Consider the following 21,651-nt stretch of genomic DNA (forward strand, 5'->3'; position numbering starts at 1 on the left):
ATCAACAGACTACAGCAGGATTTTCAGGACACTTTTATGACCGTCGCTGCAGAACATGATTCTTCAAGGTATCTCTTTGAAATCTAATGTAGTCCAATGTGACAGTTCAGCCATAAATTCTACTTTTACAAAGATAATAATGTTCTTTTTGACTGACAATGTAAGAGAGCTAATCATTTAATCATATATATATTATTAGATGTTTTTGTTTGCAGTGATGTTGAACTCTGAAATACAACGCAATCCAGAACACCAACACACCACTAACACAAAATAAAAAATAAAAGCACTTCTTCAAAGACTTCTCTCAGCGTTTTGATAAAAACTGGCCATTATAAGTTTTGTAAAAGTAGGATTTGTGACAGGTCTGTTGTTTTGTATTGCATTTACCTTAAAACATATATATGTGTACCTAATAAAGTGTCCTGAGTCTACGTATTAGCCATATAAAACCTCCATTTTGCTTTACTCACTGCATTTCAGAAAAAAACAGATCCACAGCAACAAGCTAGTTATTAATCATCTTACATAATTAAATGTTGATGCAAGAATAATTTTATCACCAATTTATACTTAGAAAAAAAACTTGATAAATGCTGGTAAAATAATAAAACCTTTGATTCATACAGTATTTTGTTTTGGTAAATAGCGTCATGTATGTTGCTCTGTATGTACCATCTCCATCTTCAGGGGCCTCCTCTTCATTTCCACTGGCTCCTGAACCCTCCATCTCCTCCTCCTCTGGTGCGTATGGGGCACTGGCCTCCTCATTCTGCGGGGCTTTGCCCCTACGACGGGCCTTTCGCTCCTTCTCCTGAGTCAAAACAAACACACACTAAATAAAAACTGCTCACAGATCTTCAGAGAAAACCCAGAAACAATCTTATTGCTTGGCGGTGCACAAAAAGCTTGAGTGATGGCTAAGAAACTTTCCCTGTGCTTACCGATTTCATTTTATGCTGCTGCAGAATCTCATCAAGTTTCTGCCTCTTCTTGTAGTTGAAGTAGAAGTTCTTGCACTGCGACACGGTTTTTGATCCCACCATCTTGGCGATGGCGGACCAGTTCCTACCATACTGGAGAAGGCCTGAAATAAACAGATGGACAGGCAGAAGGATTAGAATAGGTAAGGAACAAAGACAGACAAAGATGATATGAAGCTTCCATATCAAATGATATTCTCTATGAAGTTAGAAAAACGTGATGTAAGCTGTGCAAAGTGAAAGACTGTAAATTTAACTGTTACTTCAGTTTCTATGCTGTAAAGCATATCTCCAACTCTACTATTCGAGTGCACAGTATGGTAACTCAACAGCCATACACATCTGTCTCTATACAGCTGTGAAAACTATAGCACAGACTGGGTGTTTAGTTCACGATGCAACGCGACACAGTCCCACTCTCAGCTGCAGCATGGCTTGATGCGTTACACTTCCTCAGCAGAGACAGAGAGAGATACAGAGAGACAGGGGAGAGAGCGAGGGGAGTGGTGGCGTGGTGGCTGACCCATCAGTCATACCAATGACATCACTAACTCAACCCACTGGGGTCACTATGTGTCATATTCTAACTGACTTTGATGTGACCCAGTTCCAAGAAACCCTAGTCCTCTAGCCAGTCAACCACATGATTGTGCCTTACACAAGAGTCTACAGGCACCCGCTGGGCCAGAGCTGTGATAGATCAACCTGTCATGACACACACACACACACACCCACACACCCACACACACACACACACACACACACACACACACACACACACACACACCCACACACCCACACCCACACAGGAAACACACACACACGCAATCACTTAGTCTATGTGTGCTAAAAGAAGAGATGCAGAGAGCAGTCAGTGTGTAAGTGCAAGTGAGTGAGAAAGACAGATAGCATAGAATTTGCTCTGGTGTTTTCCCCCCTCCAGTCTGCTGTTAGCTAAAGGCAGCTCATTAACAGTGTGTGTTGTAAGAGGCTTAAGCTTACACCACCCACTTGTTTCCTGCGCCAGCCTGACAGGTCCTGGCAACAGGACACCCTCTCAAAGGGTTGTGGAGAGAGGGAGGGGGTTATTAACAGGCACAGAGCCAACACCCCCTGGGATAACCTTGGTCATGGGTTCAGAGGTCTCTGCATCTCATCGCTTAATGGAGGCAGTAGGACAACAAGCACAACTCCGAGCCAAAGGAGAGGAAAGGACAGCTGTTTACAGCCCTGTCATTTCAACACTCCTATTAATCAGAAAGATTGACTGTGATACCAACACTTTATTGAATAATGCTAGTAATAAGTAATAGCTGCAATAAAAGCTGGCCTATTAGTTGTTTACATGTTTAATTCCTGGGAAATTATTCAAGGGACTGTATTTATTTATGTGTACATAAACATGTCACCCCAAATATCATAAAGTATCCAGAAAACCGTCTACACAGTCACATTTAACCTCTATCCATCCCTTGCAAAGAAAATTTACTATATTTATCGCTGCATTGACATAAGTAAAATACTACCTCTGTCACAAATACCTACTGATAGAAAGAAAAACTCTTTTGCATCTATAGAAGCCGTGCATCATCCAGCAAATGTGAGAAGTTGCATAATATTCACAGTCACACTGAGAATTTATTAATGCCAGAAAAAAAAAAGAAGTACCCTAACAAGCAAAGGTGATCTTCAAGTCTGAGCTGTTGGTGTCTAAAAGCTGCTGCACACCTACAACCTGTCAAGTGGTAAAGTGGAAGAGGTTTTTCAGCTGAAATATTCATCACTGCCACTTAAAGGCATTGCTAGGAAAGCTCCTCCATAAAAGAAAAGAAAGGAAAAGAACAGTTGGCCTGACTTGCTCCAGGAGGACTGAGACACGTGACCGACAGCTATCAACCTTTTACAGTCTTCTCACAGGGGGGGGCAGTTACACACCCTCCAACCTGCCTGAGCACACACAAACATACACATGCTCAGACAAACAAAGACACAAACAGTGGCATAATATCACACCCATTCAAACTACTGAGAGACACTCTGCTGCACCCAGTGAAGGAAGCAATAACAATCCACTGGAAGTCAAAGGTCACTTTGTTATGACCTCTGGCTACATCCAGTTTATTCCACTGTAAGCACATACTCAAAGCACAATCCCAAGCTCTGCTTGACTCAGGACCTCAGTTACTGGAGCAACACCACATGGAACGACCATCCAATCAGCAGCAGCAATACTGAAGCAGGTGGTAGCCTCACACCCAATCAGGACACTGTATTCCCATTAGCTCCTCCCACAGAAAGTCCAATCAACACCTGGTGCGGCCAGAAAGTGGTTGTTCCTGTCTGTCACATGCCTGTCACTCCAGCCGTCGCCTGGTGGCCCTGTTGTAGATAACACTATCAGACAGTCTGATCTCTGGAGGGCCAGCCGGGAAGCTCTTCGGGGCTGGGCCTTCCGATCCAGAGCAGAGGAGATGAAAACAGCTCAGTCTCGCTGCTCCTTCTGCCAGCTGGCTTGATACTTGAGCCGGTGTCAGGTTGACGTGTTCCAAAACAGCACATGCTCCTGGCCTCTCCCCTCCTTTTCCTCTCACTCTGTCCTCCCTGTGCTTCGGCGAGTGCTGGTCTGTTCTTCTCTGCCGTGTCTCTCCCCAATGGCGGTCGTCTGGGAAGACTTCCACAGGAAAGTGGGACTGTGGGGCGGTGCTATGTGCTCAGCCTTTCTCTCCCCTCATCTGATCTCTCCTCTATCTCTCTTTTTTTTCCCTCCCTCCCTCTCTCCGTCGGTCTGTCCCTCCCCCTACCTCACTCTGCCAGCAGGCACAGCGGCACACACACACACACACACACACACACACACAAATGCTTGAGTGAGTACACACTCACTTGAACCCTCTCTCTCTCTCTCTCTCTCTCTCTCGCTCTCTCTCGCTCTCTCTCTGTCTCTCTTGTTAATACTCTAGCACACAGACGCAAACACACACTCAGGCAGTCCAAGAGTAAACAGAGAGCAGAGAGAGAGAGAGCAGCCCAGAGAGAGAGGAAGGAGAGAAAGAGAGAGAGAGAGAGAGAGAGAGAGAGAGAGAGAGAGAGAGAGAGAGAGAGAGCAGAGCCACTGAGCTAAAGAGACAATAAAGAAAGGGAAAGGATACAGAAGTAGAGAGTAAGCAAAGAGAGAAGAGGGGGGAAGACAGGAGGGGGGAGAGGGAGTTGATGTTGATACCATGAGAAAGCATAAAGGCTTTCACATTTTTCCTGACTGACCTGCTTTTCATCTTGAATGTGACCTCTCACCAGTCTATAACAACACAGAGTGAGGGGAGAGAGAAAGTGAGTGAGGGAAAGAGGCGCTTGCCAAATCTTCCAGAGCTCTTGCCAAACTGGGCCGTTGCCATCTCCCATCCGAGAGAGACAGACAGAGCGAGAGGCAGAGATAGAGCAACAGTGGAGGAGAAAGAGAGAAAAGATAATATGGCATTCTCTACTTGCTGCTCCTTTAAATGGGTTCTTCCAGCAAGCAGAGCAGGGGCCATTATCCAGCTGCCTGCCTGCCTGCACCCAAGCAAAGCCTGCCAGATTAGTGCACTTACATAAACGCCAGCCAAGAAGGGTGCACATGCAAACACACACAGCTCGGACCGAGTGCACACAGACACAAGCTACGCTACACATATCTTACACACACACGGCTAGGCAGAGCTGGTGGGTTTAAGAGAGAGGCTTTACAAAGATTGGCCGCCCCTTGTTTCAGGTAGCAGTCTTCATGAGCAGTGAAAACAAGAGTGATCTGTCTCCGAGTGCGGCCATGCCATCCTTAAAGGCAGCACTGGCTGGCGCTGCCATGCTGGAACGCCGATGTCCTGCCAGGCACTACGAGTGCCATTATTCAGATCTGTTTAGTTCAAGGGCATAAACACATTAGCATCAAGACACCTAAGCCTCTTTATAGCACATACATGTCAAGCACCTGCAAGGGAGAGCACCTTGACAAGCTTATTCATTTCTATGAGGAAATGGGTGGGTGGGGTTATGATCCTGGAGTGTCTGAGTTCTTTGAAGGGGAATCCCTTTTGGCAGGTGAGGGGGCGGTTGTTAGAACTGATGAAAAATGGCAAGAGCAGCTCCTCTTCTTCGGCCGTTGGTACTGTAGCTGGGACTGTGCGGTTGTGGTTACATAAGCCCTTCATAGAAGCCCTGCTCCCACCGAGCTGCCAGGCTAATCCTCTGGGATGGAGCCCCCCACTAATCCCACTGCAGGAGAATGGAACTGAAGACATTAACCAGGATTACTACACAGGACCGTGTTCAAGCCAGACCAGCGCCAGTTATCACAAAATAAAACCTTAACACACCAACCTGCCCGCATACACAAACCCCAAATTGCAGAATACACCACACACGCAGGCATACAGGACGAGAAAGATGCGATAACTCCTGTAGAGTTAATGTGGTTTCAATATCACATTAAAGTTGCTGATAGCTGCTTGCAAGAGGCACATCACCTCCTGTTGATAACAGGGAAGGGCAGGTTAAATTCGTCAGAAGCAGAACTGAGAGTCGCACAAAGCACGATGACACATCATCTACAACTGGCCACAAAGCAGCCGCGCTGAAGTGAAATTGAGTTGAGTCATGTGCAGAAAGCAAGACTTGACATTGCAAAGACAGTACTCAGCCATCTGAGACCAAGATTTACAAAAACACCTATAAAAAGGTGCATTTAAATACACAGCTCAGGCTGACTTTTGATTCAAAAGACAAATATTAAGATGAATCTCTCTAACAGATAAGTTGCAGACTGTCAGTCTGCTGTAGCAGATCAGTGGGGAATCCCTATCAAAAGAGTACTACACATCAGAAAACACTGAGGTTGAGGAGCTCATTCAATCAGCAACTGAGACTCATGCACTGCACGCAAAACACTGTGAACCACATTCACACAGCAGCAGCACAGCACTGCTACGAGGAAAATGGGCAATGTCAGCGACCTCTGTGAATCAGCCATAGGCTTCTGGGTAATCTTCAGTCAGAGACAATAAACAAGCTGAGTTAATGACTGCTGCACTTGCAGGGGCTGGCTGATAAGAGGCAGACTTTACAGCCTGTTTTCATAAAAAAAACAGGTTGCCTTGACCCAGAGAGAGGAAACAGCCCCAAAGAGCAACAGACCCAGTCCAGGCAGACTGACACATACACGTATAGACACAACCCAGCAGCACGTGGCAGTGGCTGCCTCACTAACAGGAAGTCACAGCCGCATCACTTGTCTATGCTTTCGAAAAAACAGTGCTTGATCCGCTGCTAATGTTCTCTCCTTTGGTATCTCAATTATAGTGCAAAGTAACTGCGATGAAGTTACACTTCACGGGGAGAGGAAAGGTTTATTCTTTATTACCTTTTTTGGCAGTTTCCATCTCTTCTTCAGTCCAGCGAGAGCTCTCATTCATCTCCAGATTGGCTGTTAAAAAAAAAATAGAGAACCACCAAGTTAGAGAAGGCGGGAGGAGGAGGAGGGGGAGTGGGCAGTTGTCACAAAGTCAGTTAGGGAGTGACTGACAAGAGGAAGGGAAGGAGAGAGAGAAATTAGAGAAGAAAAAAGAATAAGAGGTTGGGGGGCAGGGTAGCTTGTGCTGCTTTGCCAGTGAGGCACTGCAGCACGGGTCGCTAGGGACTGTTTGTTTTAGATGGAGGAAGCAGGAAATCCAAGGAGAGAAGTCAGTTAATGATTATAGACATAACAACTGGCTTCAATCCCTGCACAGGCCCCAAGCCAGGCCGACCCTGGCCCTACGCGTCAGACAGCGGAGCAGGAGCCTGTGCTCATGTGTCCTCTATATGGACCTGTGAAGGGCACAGTGAGCCGGCTAGCACTGCTGCCAGCGGGAGAACAAACAGTGGCGGAGGGGGGCTGTTGTTGAGAGCCCCTACAGCCCGAGTCACCTGGGGATTCCCTGTGACTAAAACCTGTGCTGCAGGAGCGACTGCAGCATGTACACGGAACTGCTGACACATCAAAAATCCCTCATAGCCTGCAGCAAGAGTGTTGGTGTGTGTACGGCTAACTTACCACCTGCCAGGAAACAAAGAGCTAAGTGGGGAGGGCACTGCTGACACCGAGTATTTTGTCCTTAAATAATACTTTCGCCGACAGATGGGACTTAGCAGTCACATGCAGTCACAGTTTTTCACTGGTTTGATTTCTCAGTATACCAGTTAATGGTTTCACCTTTGTTACACAGTAATGAGTGCAAGACTGAATGTGAATAAGTGAATGAAGACAAAAGGAACAATAGTGCACTCTTGTGGTGTGGGACAGGAGACCACAGCTACATCAAAGGTGAAAAAGTCAATCTTTGTGGTGGTAGGTTACCTTTAAATCCTCTCTATTGTTTCATTGCTCCTGACAGGTGCACATTATTTTTGACCTAAATAACATACAAGTTTCCTTTACGATGAATATGAAATAACGCTTCTTGTCATGTCTGTGTGATTATCAGGTATACTACAGTGGTTCAAATAACAGTTTACAGTGTCCTGCATGCTAAAATTTTAACAGACAGAGGAGCAAAAAGTTAGTAGTTTGGTGCAGCACAACTGAGACTGACCGAGCTCATTGTTGAGGGGCGGTGTGGTGGTCTCCTCCACTTCACTGGTCATAGAGCGGGTGATGCGGCCCTTGCGGCGGCCCTGGCTGTTGGCTGTGCGTCGACCCTTGAAAGCGACAGTGGGCTCTTTGTCCTCCGCGTCTTCTCCAGAGGTGTCATCCCTGCATTTCAGAAACGTCAACACGGTCAGCCAGAGATACACACAGGGTGTTTTGAATGTGTACATGTGATGGATCACCGATTTTAGAGCCAAAAGCCCCTAATTTTGGGGCAGCGTTTTATCACAATAATAATAATAATCGTTTAGACACAGAAAACTGTGTTTTTATTACCAAACCAAATGTGCTTAATCCAACTGAGCATGTGTTTCACTGCTGAAGATCAGACTAAATGCAAAAACCATTGACACGAGTATGAAATGAATATGGCTGTAGTAAGCGCAACTGTGTGCTGATGACTAAAGGTCACATACTATTTACACTCAAATATTGTATATGGTCACTTTAGCTCAGTTTTAATGTATAAAAACTGTAAACAAACATACACGTCACAAGAAAGATGACACTTGAACCTCAATCATTGTTTCATTTCAGACACGATGTGCTTAAGTACTGAGCTAGCAACAAAAAATGTGCCACTGAGATAATACTTGCAGGTCGCACTGTACACTGTAGGGTATTATTCAAAATCATAAAGATATATCACCTCATGTTTAGCAAAAAACATAACATGACAATAAAATGTAAAAGAAATGGGAGTAGGGAGATCTCACCAGTGAAATAATACCAATCCAATCTTTTGAGATGCAAATATTTAGTCAGTCCCAAAATTTTAAATCTAAACTTTACATCCATCACCATCTTGTCCCTAATGCTCTTGTCTTCTACGTTGCATTGGCTTTAGTGAGAGACACCTGGCCTGTGCTCTCTCTTTCTTTCTTTCTCTTGCCAGATAATTTATCGAGTGTCAGCACAACGCCATGCCAGGAGACAGCCAGTGAGTTTGAACGCTCTGCTCCTCCATTCACCTTCCCCCCGCTACATTAATCTTGATGAGAGGAGCTGGGGCACACTAAATATAGGCGAGCCAGCTGTGCCAGGGGAGACAGGCAGGTAGCAGGGAGTGCTGGGAGTCACGGAGTCCCCTGGCCTCGCCTCAGAGCAGGCAAGGCAGTAAGGCAATGCTTCATCCTCGAGTTTAGGCTGCTCATAAATATGACCTGCCATTACTTGAAACTGCTGTAGTGGACAGCCTCAGCTGATATAATAATATAAAGCATGGATACAGCGATGGACTGCTGTATTCATCAATTAATTTTCAGGCAACCGAAAGCAGTGATATTCCATCTGTTGTTTTGTATCCTCTGCTGGCTCTGTGCCTGAAAAGCCCGGCTTCACCACTGCTGCGCCCACCCGCTTGCCTCCACACACATACACACACAGACAGACACACAGACAGACAGACACACACACACACACACAGAGAGAGACACACACACACACCCTCCTCCCTACACATCGACAATTCAATTTGACAGCTAGGCTAATCACAACACGTATTTTCCCCACCAAAAAACCCCCAAGACTAACAAAATAAGCACAGAATTTTAAAAATGACACTTGGCAACCTTTGGGGAAGGGGAGAAGCATAAACAGGAAAACAGCTGTTTTAATAGGGAGAACGAATGGACTCTTGAATTTGCCGTAGGTGGAAAGTCTTGCTGGAGGTGAGGGAGTAAGAGCTCAAGGGTTACGGAATGATTGGATATCCAGATCCGCTCCCCCTCGCCAAACCTTACTCCTACTCCATTTGCTGCAGCCTGACCTGGAACTATTCTAAAAAATTGTGTGTTGGAGAAATGGAGAGTTTTAGCAGATAACTGCAGCTGCTACAGGTTCAGGCTCAGACAATGTGGCGGAAATACTTTCACTCGGCTCCAACCTTTTCTTCCCAATCTGTCAGCGCATCAGTAAGTAAAGTCATCTTGGCAGCACAAATCGTTTAGACTTTACATTTAGACATTTAACATTTCATTAAGTGTTTGTCAGGATTTAAAAAGCGACTCACTTCATTCCATCCTCCTTGTCTTCAGCTTCATTTTTCTCTTCATCCCTCTCTCCCTCCTTCTCTTTTTCCTCCTTCTCCTTCTCTTCCTGGCTGCTGCGGTTCACTTGTTGCTGCTGCTGCTGTTGCTGGCCATGCTGCGATGAGAGACAGAGCAACAACAGGGCGCTCTGTTACAAAGATGATCCCAGGTAACTGGATACACAGACTTACAAACAAACACCGCGACCTCTCCTGTAACCTGTACACCTTAGATGTGTGGATGGACAAACATGAAAAAGAAACGCACTAACCACTGAAGTGTGTCTCTGCATGTTTGTGTAGGGAAAAATCATTTTGTGTGTAGTACTTAAATTTTGTTAACTAGAGAGCGAACCATAATCAATTCATTGCCCCCTGATGAGTGGTGGTTGTTTTCTGGTTTTCTGTCATTGAAGTAGATTCCTCCAGTATTTCTCCATAATTTATCTCCTTTCACCACATGTATTTTCCACTTGTTTGCAGTCAGTGAGTGAAGTCGCATTTCCTGTGGCAGATCTGATATCTTAGATATTATTCAGATAGAAATGTACCTCTGTCACACACAGCTGCAGACGATGACACCTCTCTTACAGCCGTGGCTGGTTTTCTGATCAGGTAACAACAACAACAACAACCGCACCGCGGTGTTCACAAAAACATAGAAACATAAAATGATTCCTCTCTTTGTCATATCCAAAGATTTGGTTTCACCTATTTAAAGTATAGAACAATTACCAACCTTAAAAAAAGAAAAAAAAAAAAAAAAAAAAAAATCCTGTTCATGTTCATGCACCGACAAAACAAAACAGGATACGAAAGTTCCGAAATTACAGCAGCACATTTTGCTGTATAACTTTAGTTCTTTAAGCACCCAGAACCACTTCCTTACCAGCTTCCTGCCTGTCTGGGCTTTTAGGGTTAGAGTTCAGGCGAGAACAGACACACAGCCTGACCAAAAACCTTAAACGCAGCTGAACACCGACAAAGCAGATATACTCACACTGATAAGAACTTCTGCTCTGTTTGATGTATTTGCAGTTTCTGCCTTTGCGCTAATCCTCATCCAGAGAACATGAACCTTTGGTGATCTCTTTATGACATATATGCTCAAAAAAAAGAGAGAAAAAAGACACATTGTCCTTGGCTTCTGCCGAGGCAACGTCAAAATGCACCTTTCACTCAAACACTCTTTTTCTCCATTTGCACAATATCACTAATGTCCTCTCCCTCCCTTGCAAAATTAACTCAGACTGAGAACAAATAGAAGCCATAACTCAATAGCACTTAATGGCCTCCCAGCCTCATGTGCGTCGCTTTTTCCTTTTGCTTTCCCCAGATGCATCATCAGCCTAATAATCTCTATGTACCCTAACTGTACAGATCTGTTAGCACTGCATCTAAACATGCACCAAGCTGTTGCAGGGGCAGACCCACAGAGAGTGTAGTTAAAGGAGACAACAGAACAGCCACCTCAGCTAGATCCAGAGAGGCTGGAAACACATTAAAGTTTGCGTTAAGCTATTACTTATTCTCACCATTTCTCCACTATCCAAACATAATCTCTATTAGCATTTGCAGTCATGCTGACATATAGCACTGCACTTTCTGTTCCTCCTTTGCGGCCACCTCCCTCTGTGACTGTGAGCTTTTTGTGCTAGCTGCTACTCAGGAGATGTGGAGCAACCCGCCAGGTAATGAGCAGCAGCTTCTTCAGGAAAGATGAGGGGACACCATCCTCAGACCCACAGGAAAAGGTCACCAGTAAATTAATGTGCCATTTCATTAGCACCCACCACCATGAAGTTTAGCAGGTAGCACCTGATCCGGGGCTAAAGTAATAACTAGGATCTCATTAGCAAATTGCCTGTGTTTAAAAAACCTGTCAGTATGGAAATAGTGCTGACACAAGGGGTTGAGCAAATCGTGGCACTTGATCAGCACTACTGAGTGACCTTTGGTGTTTTATGGCTTGAACTACCTCACTAGTCTGCCCACACAATGCCCCACTTTTAGTAGTTTAAATCATTTTGCATGCTGTATCTGAACGCCAGATACATCACGTTTATCTGCGCTGTGTGTCTTGCAGAACACCCTGTGCACCCAAAAGTTAAAAGATCAACAACAACTCCCCACAAAAAACATGTCAATGCAACTTCTTCACTGTATAAAACAAAAATAAGGGAAGGTTAGTGGTGTTCTTGCCAAACCTGTCTGACAGCAGAGAATGGCATCAGCCCTCAAGTGTAATGACTGAAATGGAAAACAAGTTTTTCTTCATCTAGAAAAGGGTATTAGTTACTGTCATAAGATTTATCTCGCTTTGGATCAAAGCATCTGCTGAATGAGTAAATGTAAAGGTAGGTCTAGACAAGTCAGTTAGATCACTGACAGTAGCTGACGTCTAGCTTACGTCTAGCTGACGTCTTTGTTGTCTCATGGTAGTAAAAGGAGAATTCCGGTGCTTCTGACTGTGCAGCTCTCGTTTTAAGAAAAACAGAGTGGTGCACCTCACATTTTCAAGCCTTCAAGGTTTGCTGTATCATTGGGCCTTGAGCATCTTTTTGAACTGTGACTTTTCTAGGGTGAGAATACCTGGCTTCTTCCGCGGCGTCTGTAGTTCCTCCGCACAATGTTCTTATAGTTTTCATTCTTTTTGGTCAGGTAGTAAAACAGCACACACTCTGCCACCGTCTGAAACATGAAAGATATGTCATTTAGCAACAGTAATTTCCTAAGACAAGATGTCACAGAACACCAACAAAAAAAAGAAAAGAAATCTGAAAAAAAAAAAAAAAAAAAAAAGAACACCTTTCTCTCCAGAAAAGACGCAATCAGACCAAAGTTTTTGGGGTGCTGGATGAACCTGTGGGAGCAGAGCAAAGAAACATTAGTGATATGCTAATGGAATGATTGAAAAATCATTGGCCTTTGCTGAAGATCTCTAAAAGATCACAGAATAACACAAAGAGAATGGCTGAGGAGGTAACGTCAGTGCTGATGCAAAAAAAACAACACAAAAAAAACCAGAACAAATCCACTCCGTCAATTATTAAATATGACACTGGACAGTCTTTAATGATCAAATATTTTACTGTATGTTTTGGATCAGAATTGTTGGGATAACAAACGTGGGTAGAATTTAAAAGCACTGATTTTACTGTGTGGCTTTAATTTGATTTGGCAGCTTGAAACGCCTCCTCTCGCTTCTCACGAAAGGGGAAGATTCACTTCCTTACCCACAACTTACTGACCCTTTATCTGTCACACACACTTATTGTTGTTGCTTAAAAAGAAACACTTTGACTAATAAACAAGAGTGGAGCTACAACCTAATGTGGCATTTGATAAATTCTCTTTGATTAAAGAGTTTAATGTAATAAGTCTGGGTGCAAAAATGCCTAAAGCCAAAATGTTGTCAAAGATTTTTTTTTTTTTTTTTTTTTAAAGTGTATTTTGCCCAACAAATCCTAGTCTAGCTGCTGGGAAACAGATAAAAGAAGATATTTTTTCTATTCAAAGAAGATTAAATCATATTTTCCACCATGACTTTACTGAAGTGTTCTGCTTACTTCTCTCTGAAAGTGTCCTTCTCCTGTTCGCTCCACATGTTCATAACCTGCCGGTCCTTGTACACCTTCATGGGGTCGTCCATCAGTCCATTCATGTTGATGAACTTGATGCGTTGCTGCTCGGCGTCGAACAGCATGGGAGGGATGACCGCCAGCTGTCGCATTTGCTTCTCTGTGTTCTGTCGTAAACAAATGGCAAACACAGAAACCGAGATCCTGGGGTAAGTGGGCTGGTCTCGAGAGGGAAAGTATCTGACAACACCGTGCTTATACTGATATGCACTATATGAAACCTGATGTGGTGCCATGCTTTGTTTTGAAGTGTGACAGAGTTCACAAGACAGGAGAGGAACTTTAGGGTGTCTCGTTAGCTCAACAGGCTGAAGCATGTTTCCTGTCAAATGTAAACTTCTCTACGACTGTCACTCTGCGATTTACAACCGAACAAATATAGGGGAGGGGAGTAAAGGAAAAGTGCTGGTTCATTGAGAAGGCAGGAGATTAGAAAGCATTTCTTGAAATGAGGAAAGATAATCAAACTGGACACACAGATCAGCTTAATGGGACGAGGCTGACATGAGCAGTGGATATCATGGTCATGAACACAATTATCCTCAACACAGAGTAGTGCCTCACATTGTAGGAGTCTGACACCACAGGCCTTGCAAATCCCCTACCTATGCTGACTTTAACATCTATAATAAGTAAGATTAGGCAACCATAATTTTTTCTCTACTGGGCTTAAAATTTGTGAGCTATGAACATTTGAATTTTTGAAGCACAACTATGGCAACCCTGTCAGCCCAAACAGCATGAATTTGGTTGGTATTTTTTAAGTCAAGTCAAACCAGTTTTATTTATATAATTTGCTTCAGAGGGCCCGAATAACTACAAAGAAATGCTGTCTTAGTCCAGACCGACACTTTTGATGCTGAAACCAAAAGCAGCCAAATCTAGACGGAAGCCTTTGAAGCCCATGCTGACATTTACCATACTCTCCCTCGAAGCTAAGATTCATCATGGAACTATTATAATGTTGATGTGTACATGAACAATAATTACTGTTGCACCAGCAGCTGACGCTATGTGTCGACTGCTCACATTAGACCATAAAAAAAGAGGCAGTAAAAACTATCAAAGTTTTGGGAGCATTTCAATGGAAAGCAGCTGTGCTTGCCGCTGGGCTGTGGTGGCCTTTAAAGGCTAGTATTTAGCTTTGGCTAGCCCTGCTAACTTAGCTATTGCAAATATTCCAATGGCATAGCAGCTGAGAACAAGCCCTCAGTGTGAGCTGGTATCTGTGAGTGGAACCACAGTGGCAAAAGGCTAACCCAGTAGAACAGCTGTGGTATGTGACAATATTTACTGGCATATGCCACAGACAGAGAACTGTGTTGCAGTGATTTAAAAAGGCTAGAGCTGCGTTTCATGGTGGAGGAGAGTTTGTGTGGCTCAGGTCTTATCTTTTGGCAGCACCTGGAAGTTGCTTGACCTCATCCTGGAACATTTTCTTCATGTACAGTATGTTTACCAGCTATAATGTTGATATCCTGATTGTCCATACTTTGAATGTTCTATACACACGAAAACATTACATGTCTATCAGTCCAGGATGGGGGATCCCTTTCCTGCTCTACTGCTCTTCCTGAGGTTTCTTCTTTCTTTTTTCTTGTTAAAAGGTTGTTTTTTTGTTTGTTTTTTTTAGTCAAGAGTTTTTCATTATATGACTCAATGGTCTATGGACATGTCATATCATATTTAATCATATGTCATATGCTGTATAGACTGTGAAAGCGCCTTGAGCCTAATTGGTGATAATGGGATATATAAATAAAATCTCCCCTGACTTTTGACCTGACATTCTTGCTTTGCTTGCCTTTTTTATTATCTTGACTACCGTTTTCAGAAAATAAAATTCAACAATATTCATGATATTTCATGTTTTTGCATAAAGAAGACAATAACATTTTATACAGACCTGGCCTAGTTCATTTCAAAATAATCAATAGAATAGTTAATAATGAAAATAATACATAGTTAGAAAATAAGCACATATGGCATATAAATAAATTTACAGGAGCCCTGCACTTTTATAGTGTAAAATTATCACTGAGACACCACAGACACCGCAGGTTTCATTCCTGGCAGCGGTGCCAGTTTTGACTCAAAACAATCAGACATCCAGATGTCTGGCCAACATCGTCATTTAAAGCTCAAGAGCACGACAAGTTGCCAAAGAGCAAGTCGAGGGGCAAACCATCTTAACATAACATAATTCAACAATAACAGTGGAGCTTACCTCATGCTCCGATATTCCATCAATGATCTCAGAAACCTCATGTTCGCTGCGAGCTGCAGACGACGTCAGCCCACCTCCCCGCTGCCCAACACGGCTACAAAAGGAAAAACACAGAGAAGCCGTCACTCAAAACTACCCACTCATTACTGTAATTGAGCCACTTACATTACACAATGAAATAAATCCACATTCATTCTTTACATAACTGCAGTAACTAGGCAACAAATGGAAGTGATTAAGTCAGTTCCAAAAATTAACTGTGTCTTTTACTCTGTTGAACAATCACGGACTCCATGTTGTGAGAGGGAGAACCATCCTGTAATCTCACCTCTGCATGCGCTCCTGCAGCTCTCTCTGCTTGCGGATCTCTGGGAACTGTTTCTCGTAGTACTCCCGCACCTTGCTCTCCTTAGCTCGGCGCCGCGGGTTGTTTTCGATGCGCTCCACCTTCTTCTCCCAGGCTTCCATCAGCTGGTCATAGCGCTGGCAAAATTTCTGTTCCTGAAGCACAGAGAAGGGGAACATTTCAATCCACAATATCTCTTTCTAAGTCTTACCTTAGATTTTCAGGCACAAAACTAACAGACCACAAAGTCTGAACGTTTAAAAGAATTAGCAATAAAAAAAAGACATCGCTCAAAAAGCAGTGATGTCTCAGCCTGTCCTAACATTCGATATTTATATTCAGTAATCTTCCTTAGCTCTCAGTCTCTCTGGTGTCTCCCACCATGCAGCTATACATGTCAAGAGGGGGCAAAGTGATATGTTGCTATTCTATGGGGGGGTCTGGCCTTGAGCCATGGCTGTGGCAGACGACAGCCCACTGTTTTCCCAGCTTCCTCACAGGCAGGCTGTAAAGCAGACCATTAACCCTGGTGCAGACACGACCCTCAGTAGGCTCGTAAACCACAAGGTGATGTCTCCCCGCACTCTGCCCACGAGGAGCTACCTCCCCCACTTAGACGCAACACGAGAGCAGACTCGACGCTCAGCCGTGACTCACATGCTTTTGATAAAGGTGCTGCATTTGAAAACGGTTCTTCCTGACCTCACATAAACCTGAAATACATAATAAATGCAGAGCTATGGGGCAGCTGTTGACGGCACCATCTCCAAGGCTAGAAGCAGTTTAAAAACAGCCATGATCCTCACATGTGGATACGTGCAAATTTCATGGTAAAACTGTGGACTTGATTTGCAATAATGATTTTCTGTCAAGACAGTTGATTTTAAGATGTCCGTCTAGCTCCAGCATCAGAACCCCCCCCCCCCCCCCCCATTGATCTCTGCTTTATTTATAGTCATGCTCTTTGGCTCAGTCTCGCTCAATCACTGGCAGACAAGAGCAGCTACTAACCCTGTACAGTGCTCATTTTAGCGGCTGGCAGACGTATTAAAGAAAATCTAGGTTTTTCTTTCAGGTGATAGTAGGTGAGATTATTTTTTGGTTTTTCAAAAGCAATCACTTCCACAGGGCACAGTCACTGTACTGACAGATCCATTCCTCTCCGGTCTGCCTAAAATGGCCACTCGCGTCAAGATGCACCCAGCACAGTTTCACTCTAGTCATCGGTCATGGGCTGAGTCCCAGCAGCAGAGAGTCAAAAATATTGAGTTCTCCACTTACCCACTGCTTACGAGCATGATTTCTCCTCTTGAAGTATAGGATGAGCTTCTTCCTCATTGCCTGGTTTCTGATAGATTGGAGGCAGAGAGGCATGAAGAAAACAGAGGGGCAGAGGAATAGACAGAAAGGCATATGGTGAGCACATTCAGGGAAACACACTCAATTCAGAGAATGCTTTGGCTTTCATCACATTTGTCACATGATTAATCTAAGGATCTGTGTTCTCCAGATCCGTAGGTACACATGTTCTCCCTGCTGCACTTTTTCTGCCTCACTTCTTTATCCAATAAATAAACCACAAAAAAAAAAAAGCACTTGTACACACACACACACACACACACACACACACACACACACACACACACACACACACACACACACACACACACACACACACACACACACACACACACACACACACACACACACACACACACAAACAATGCTTGTCCTTGTATGCCACCGCTCGATAAACTCAAACTTGCTTCTGGGTGGAAAGGACAGCGAGGGGAGCCAAACTTATAAAACTTGTCTGGGCTGGGAACAGCCAGCCACAGTGCTTCAAATAAAGGTCAGGGCCAGTAATCTCCTTAGGCAGCCACTCAGTTTGTCTCTTTCTCTGCTCCAAGACAGAGTTTTATTCCTGACACTTAATCTGTCAGTTGTAAGGTCACGTTCCCCACTGATTAATGTAATCTTATTCTACATTAGTCACTTCGGCTGAGCCGCAGGGTCCCTCAGGTCACAGGCAAGGACAGAAGACGAGGAAGTGGGCTACCCATGGTGTATAAGTTTGGTGAAAATTGGAAGATAGCATGACAACATTTAGGGTTTAGGATGATAAACACACAGAGGACGATCCATTCTTCATTTCCCAAACATGTTATCTGCAATAACAAACCCAAGTTAAATCTAAACAGCCTTAACCCCCAGCCTACATAAACACTCCCACACACCCACACATACAAACAGACACATACTAAGCCAAGCCATTGCAGATAGATAAACACAGCCAAATCCAGCTAGATGCTGTGGATATCTACACATACTGTGGCATATGGGCGAGAACTAACTTGGTATAGCAAAAACAGGTTTAATAGATTAAGCCCTTTAAAGACAGAGATGGCATTGTCCTCTGGACACCAGATGGCAAAGGGAAAGATTAGTAGCCCTGAACCCCTACCAATGGTTTCCTTTGTCCTGCTCTAAGCCTGTGCCATTTCTGAGATATCAGAGAACACTGTAATTTGGCATAATACCTCCAAAACATGATGGCTGAAAGACTCATTATACACGCACTTGGGGCAGATGTTCTCCAGTGGTACAACCACACTTCAGACTTCAAACTTTGATTTTGTCTTCATAGCACTCTGCATTTATCATCAGCTGAGTAGTAACAGCACTGTGTGCGCAGGAGACAAATTGGGATGGAGACTCAGATGCTGAGCACTCCACAGAGAACTGGTACTCATCTATCCGGGCAGGGATGAGTGCCAAGGTTATCAAACCGGTTAGCAAAACAAAGGAGTCAATTGTGCCGGCTCAAAGCAACATAGTGGTATTTAATAACACACACACACGGAGGGAGAGAGGAGAGTTTCCAGTTAATTGCTTTGAGGCAATAATACTGATCAAACGGTGCAGGGATCAAAAGGAGTGAAGACAGAGCAGTGTGCGGCTAAGAGGTCAGATACATCTTGTGGTATGCCACTGTGCCCGAAACACAGTGCCAACGGTGGAGACAAGCTATTATAACCCTCCTGCAACCCTTTGAAGTGCCCCGGTGAATTATGGTCCTTAAAAGATTACAGATGCACATAAGCCTTCCTGATAGACATGGCAGGCAAAGTTGTGTATTCTCTACTCCCCGAACTGCAGATACCCACTTACATACAAAATTGACATGATTTATTAATCATTCACGTAATGCAACCTTGGATGCTGAGAGAGGCAGTCTGCTGTTAATATTTCATGTCATAATATTGGAGGCAAAAAATGAAATCAATGGTCATTCTAGTCCATTTTCAGAAGCATTTTTGTTTTTTTCACCAATGTAGCTTTAGCTTGAGCACAGCTGAAGCTCTGTTAGCAGCAAGACTTCAAATATGACCTATTATACCTTTGCATCGGCCTACGCAAGTGATGCAGATTTGTAACCTAAATCCTGTTTTGTTTTGGGTTTTTTTAAGCTATCTTTTAGCCTTTTTGCCTTTACTGTTATAGTACAGTGAGAGAGACACAGGAAAGGCTAATGAAGAGAGAGAGGGAATGACACAGGGGACGCAGGTCGGACTCAAACTCATGGTTGCTGCAGTTAGGACTAATACAATGTGGTACACGCTCTACCAGGTGAGCCACCGAGGCGCCCCTAAAGCCTGTTCTTGTGTGACAACAATATAAATATGACTTAAGACAAGTCTACCATCTTGTTAGCTCAGTAGTGGTGGTAGCTAACAGACCGCAGCTGGTAGACATATTCCAAAGTGTACAAAAATAAATTCTGTGATATAAAATTACTGAAGCTTCTAGTGATAAATTCAAGGCCCTCACAACAAAATAACGGCAGAGTTTCAATTAAACTGAAGATCAAATAGGAGAAAACTCAAAAACTTTAATCCTGTGTCAAATTCAGGATGAATGAAGGCAAAAAAATTGACACTACACTTACATTATTATAGACATGCATTCAAACTCAATTGACAGAACTAAAATAATAGCATTTTCTTAGCTTAGCACAGTTTCACTGACAGTGCACCTCCTTTTCCTGAAGCCATCTGCATTATTTTTTTCACTGTCTGTAGCTGCCCTCGTTACACCTGTTTAGTCCAGTAAGTTTCATTACTATGTTTAAATAATGATAATTTCACATCCCCTCTGCAGTCAGCCAACACAGGGGCGGGGGACTTTACAGAGAATTAAAAAAAAAAAAATACAAGGATGTTATACAACAGCATATGCACCAGTGATATTATTTCATGGCCCTAAATATGGGCTCAAAGTTATTACATTTCTGAGCAAACAAATATCTCCTATGAATACAATCAATAACAGGCGGGGCTCTTCAACATTCTTTGTCCTATTACACTTTCTCATGACTGCAGCAATCAGAATTGTTTGGTGAATTTGAGCTTGGTTTGCTCTGGTATTTGATTTTCAAGGCCATCACTATGGCTTCAAATGCATTATTTGAAAATGATTATATACAGTATTTCCCTACAAAACATTTGTATCTTAAACATATATATACATAACACATGTCTTAGAGATCTGTGGTGAGCTCCTCTCCCAACAGTTAATCTCTTCAGCAGTTTGTATCCTTCAGTGGGTCTATGTAAAACATTTCTCCATGTATAAGAGTTCAGACATTTACAGCAACAGACTCACATTTTGATGTTCTCATGGTACTGCTTGGTATCAGAGGGCTGATTGTACAGAGGCTGGGAATGGGAGAAGAAACAAGCAGATCAAAGGATCAGTTATATTTTCAGTTGAAACTGATTGCAAACAGCTGAAATTCAACAGCAAGACACATGAAGGTCAAAATGACTGACAATCACTCCAGCATCTCTTCAATATGATTCTGACCTAGCCACAGATAAATGTAGGATTTCAGTTTTTGCATAAATGGTCATCAAATCACAAGAGTGAGTCAAAGCTCTGACTGACAGAAGTGCAATATCTCGATCTAATGCAACAGACAGCTAGAATAACAGACAGATACAGTATGTGTGAGAATATATGACAAAAACAAAGTATTATTGCAATCAAAGAGACGCTTTGAATATGGATCAGAGAAAAATGTCCCGATTGTGGAAATGTAGTAACTGTTCTGCCTGGTTCTGTTTCTACTCTCAGTGGGTTTGGATAAAAAGAAACATTTCATATTGCATTCTGATGTTACTCAATGTTCAATATCAATGTGTTCAACATTGCTTAATGGAGCTTTGAGCACAGAAATCAAATATTTTTACTTCATTTTATACCAGTGCTGGGGACATCATGTGTTTCACTCTCACTCCTTGTGTCTCCCTAACATCCTTTATCTCTCAAACCTGACCCTCAATAAAAATGTTCCCACATGTCAATAATGCAGAGACATGAGAGTGGGACAAAGAATAACACAGAAAAGGCATGAAAATCAAAGACTCCACTCACCAGTTCTACCCTGGGTCCCAGTCCCTCCAGTATCCTGTGAGCCTCTTCTGCCTTTTTCTGGTGAGGGAATACAAACATAAGTAGTACATTAGCCAGCTGCCTGCACCTCTGTCATCACCACGGCAACGCAGTGAGCACGCTCACTTGATCACAGAGGCTACACCACACTGCTCGCTGGACGGACGGAGGGACGGACGGACAGACGGACGGAATCCTGGATGTATGGATGGGTGGATGGATGATTAGATGGAGAGATGGATGCACTGACTATTATTAGAGCTTTTATCTCAAGCTGGGCCACAGCTCCCTCTCTCCTCTCCCAGAAAAAAAA

The 21,651-nt window shown here is 43.5% G+C and overlaps 1 protein-coding gene across 8 annotated transcripts in view; it reads right to left on the minus strand.

Moving 5' to 3' along the window:
• Positions 1–21,651, minus strand: part of ncor2 (nuclear receptor corepressor 2) — an 85,409-nt gene that overhangs the window by 22,653 nt on the left and 41,105 nt on the right. For 7 of the 8 annotated variants that reach the window (XM_056376296.1, XM_056376301.1, XM_056376297.1 and 4 more), the window contains exons 7-19: positions 21,321–21,377; positions 20,550–20,602; positions 17,166–17,232; positions 15,867–16,039; positions 15,539–15,632; positions 13,240–13,418; positions 12,479–12,533; positions 12,263–12,361; positions 9,653–9,786; positions 7,586–7,746; positions 6,376–6,438; positions 945–1,087; positions 676–814 (exon numbers count right to left, since the gene is read on the minus strand). In XM_056376296.1, the coding sequence (XP_056232271.1) occupies positions 676–814; positions 945–1,087; positions 6,376–6,438; positions 7,586–7,746; positions 9,653–9,786; positions 12,263–12,361; positions 12,479–12,533; positions 13,240–13,418; positions 15,539–15,632; positions 15,867–16,039; positions 17,166–17,232; positions 20,550–20,602; positions 21,321–21,377 (1,417 nt within the window). The remainder of the gene's footprint in view (positions 1–675; positions 815–944; positions 1,088–6,375; positions 6,439–7,585; positions 7,747–9,652; positions 9,787–12,262; positions 12,362–12,478; positions 12,534–13,239; positions 13,419–15,538; positions 15,633–15,866; positions 16,040–17,165; positions 17,233–20,549; positions 20,603–21,320; positions 21,378–21,651) is intronic. The other variant, XM_056376298.1, reaches the window with a different exon arrangement.

Source organism: Seriola aureovittata, chromosome 5 (assembly GCF_021018895.1).
Source record: "Seriola aureovittata isolate HTS-2021-v1 ecotype China chromosome 5, ASM2101889v1, whole genome shotgun sequence".
Lineage (NCBI taxonomy): Eukaryota > Metazoa > Chordata > Actinopteri > Carangiformes > Carangidae > Seriola > Seriola aureovittata.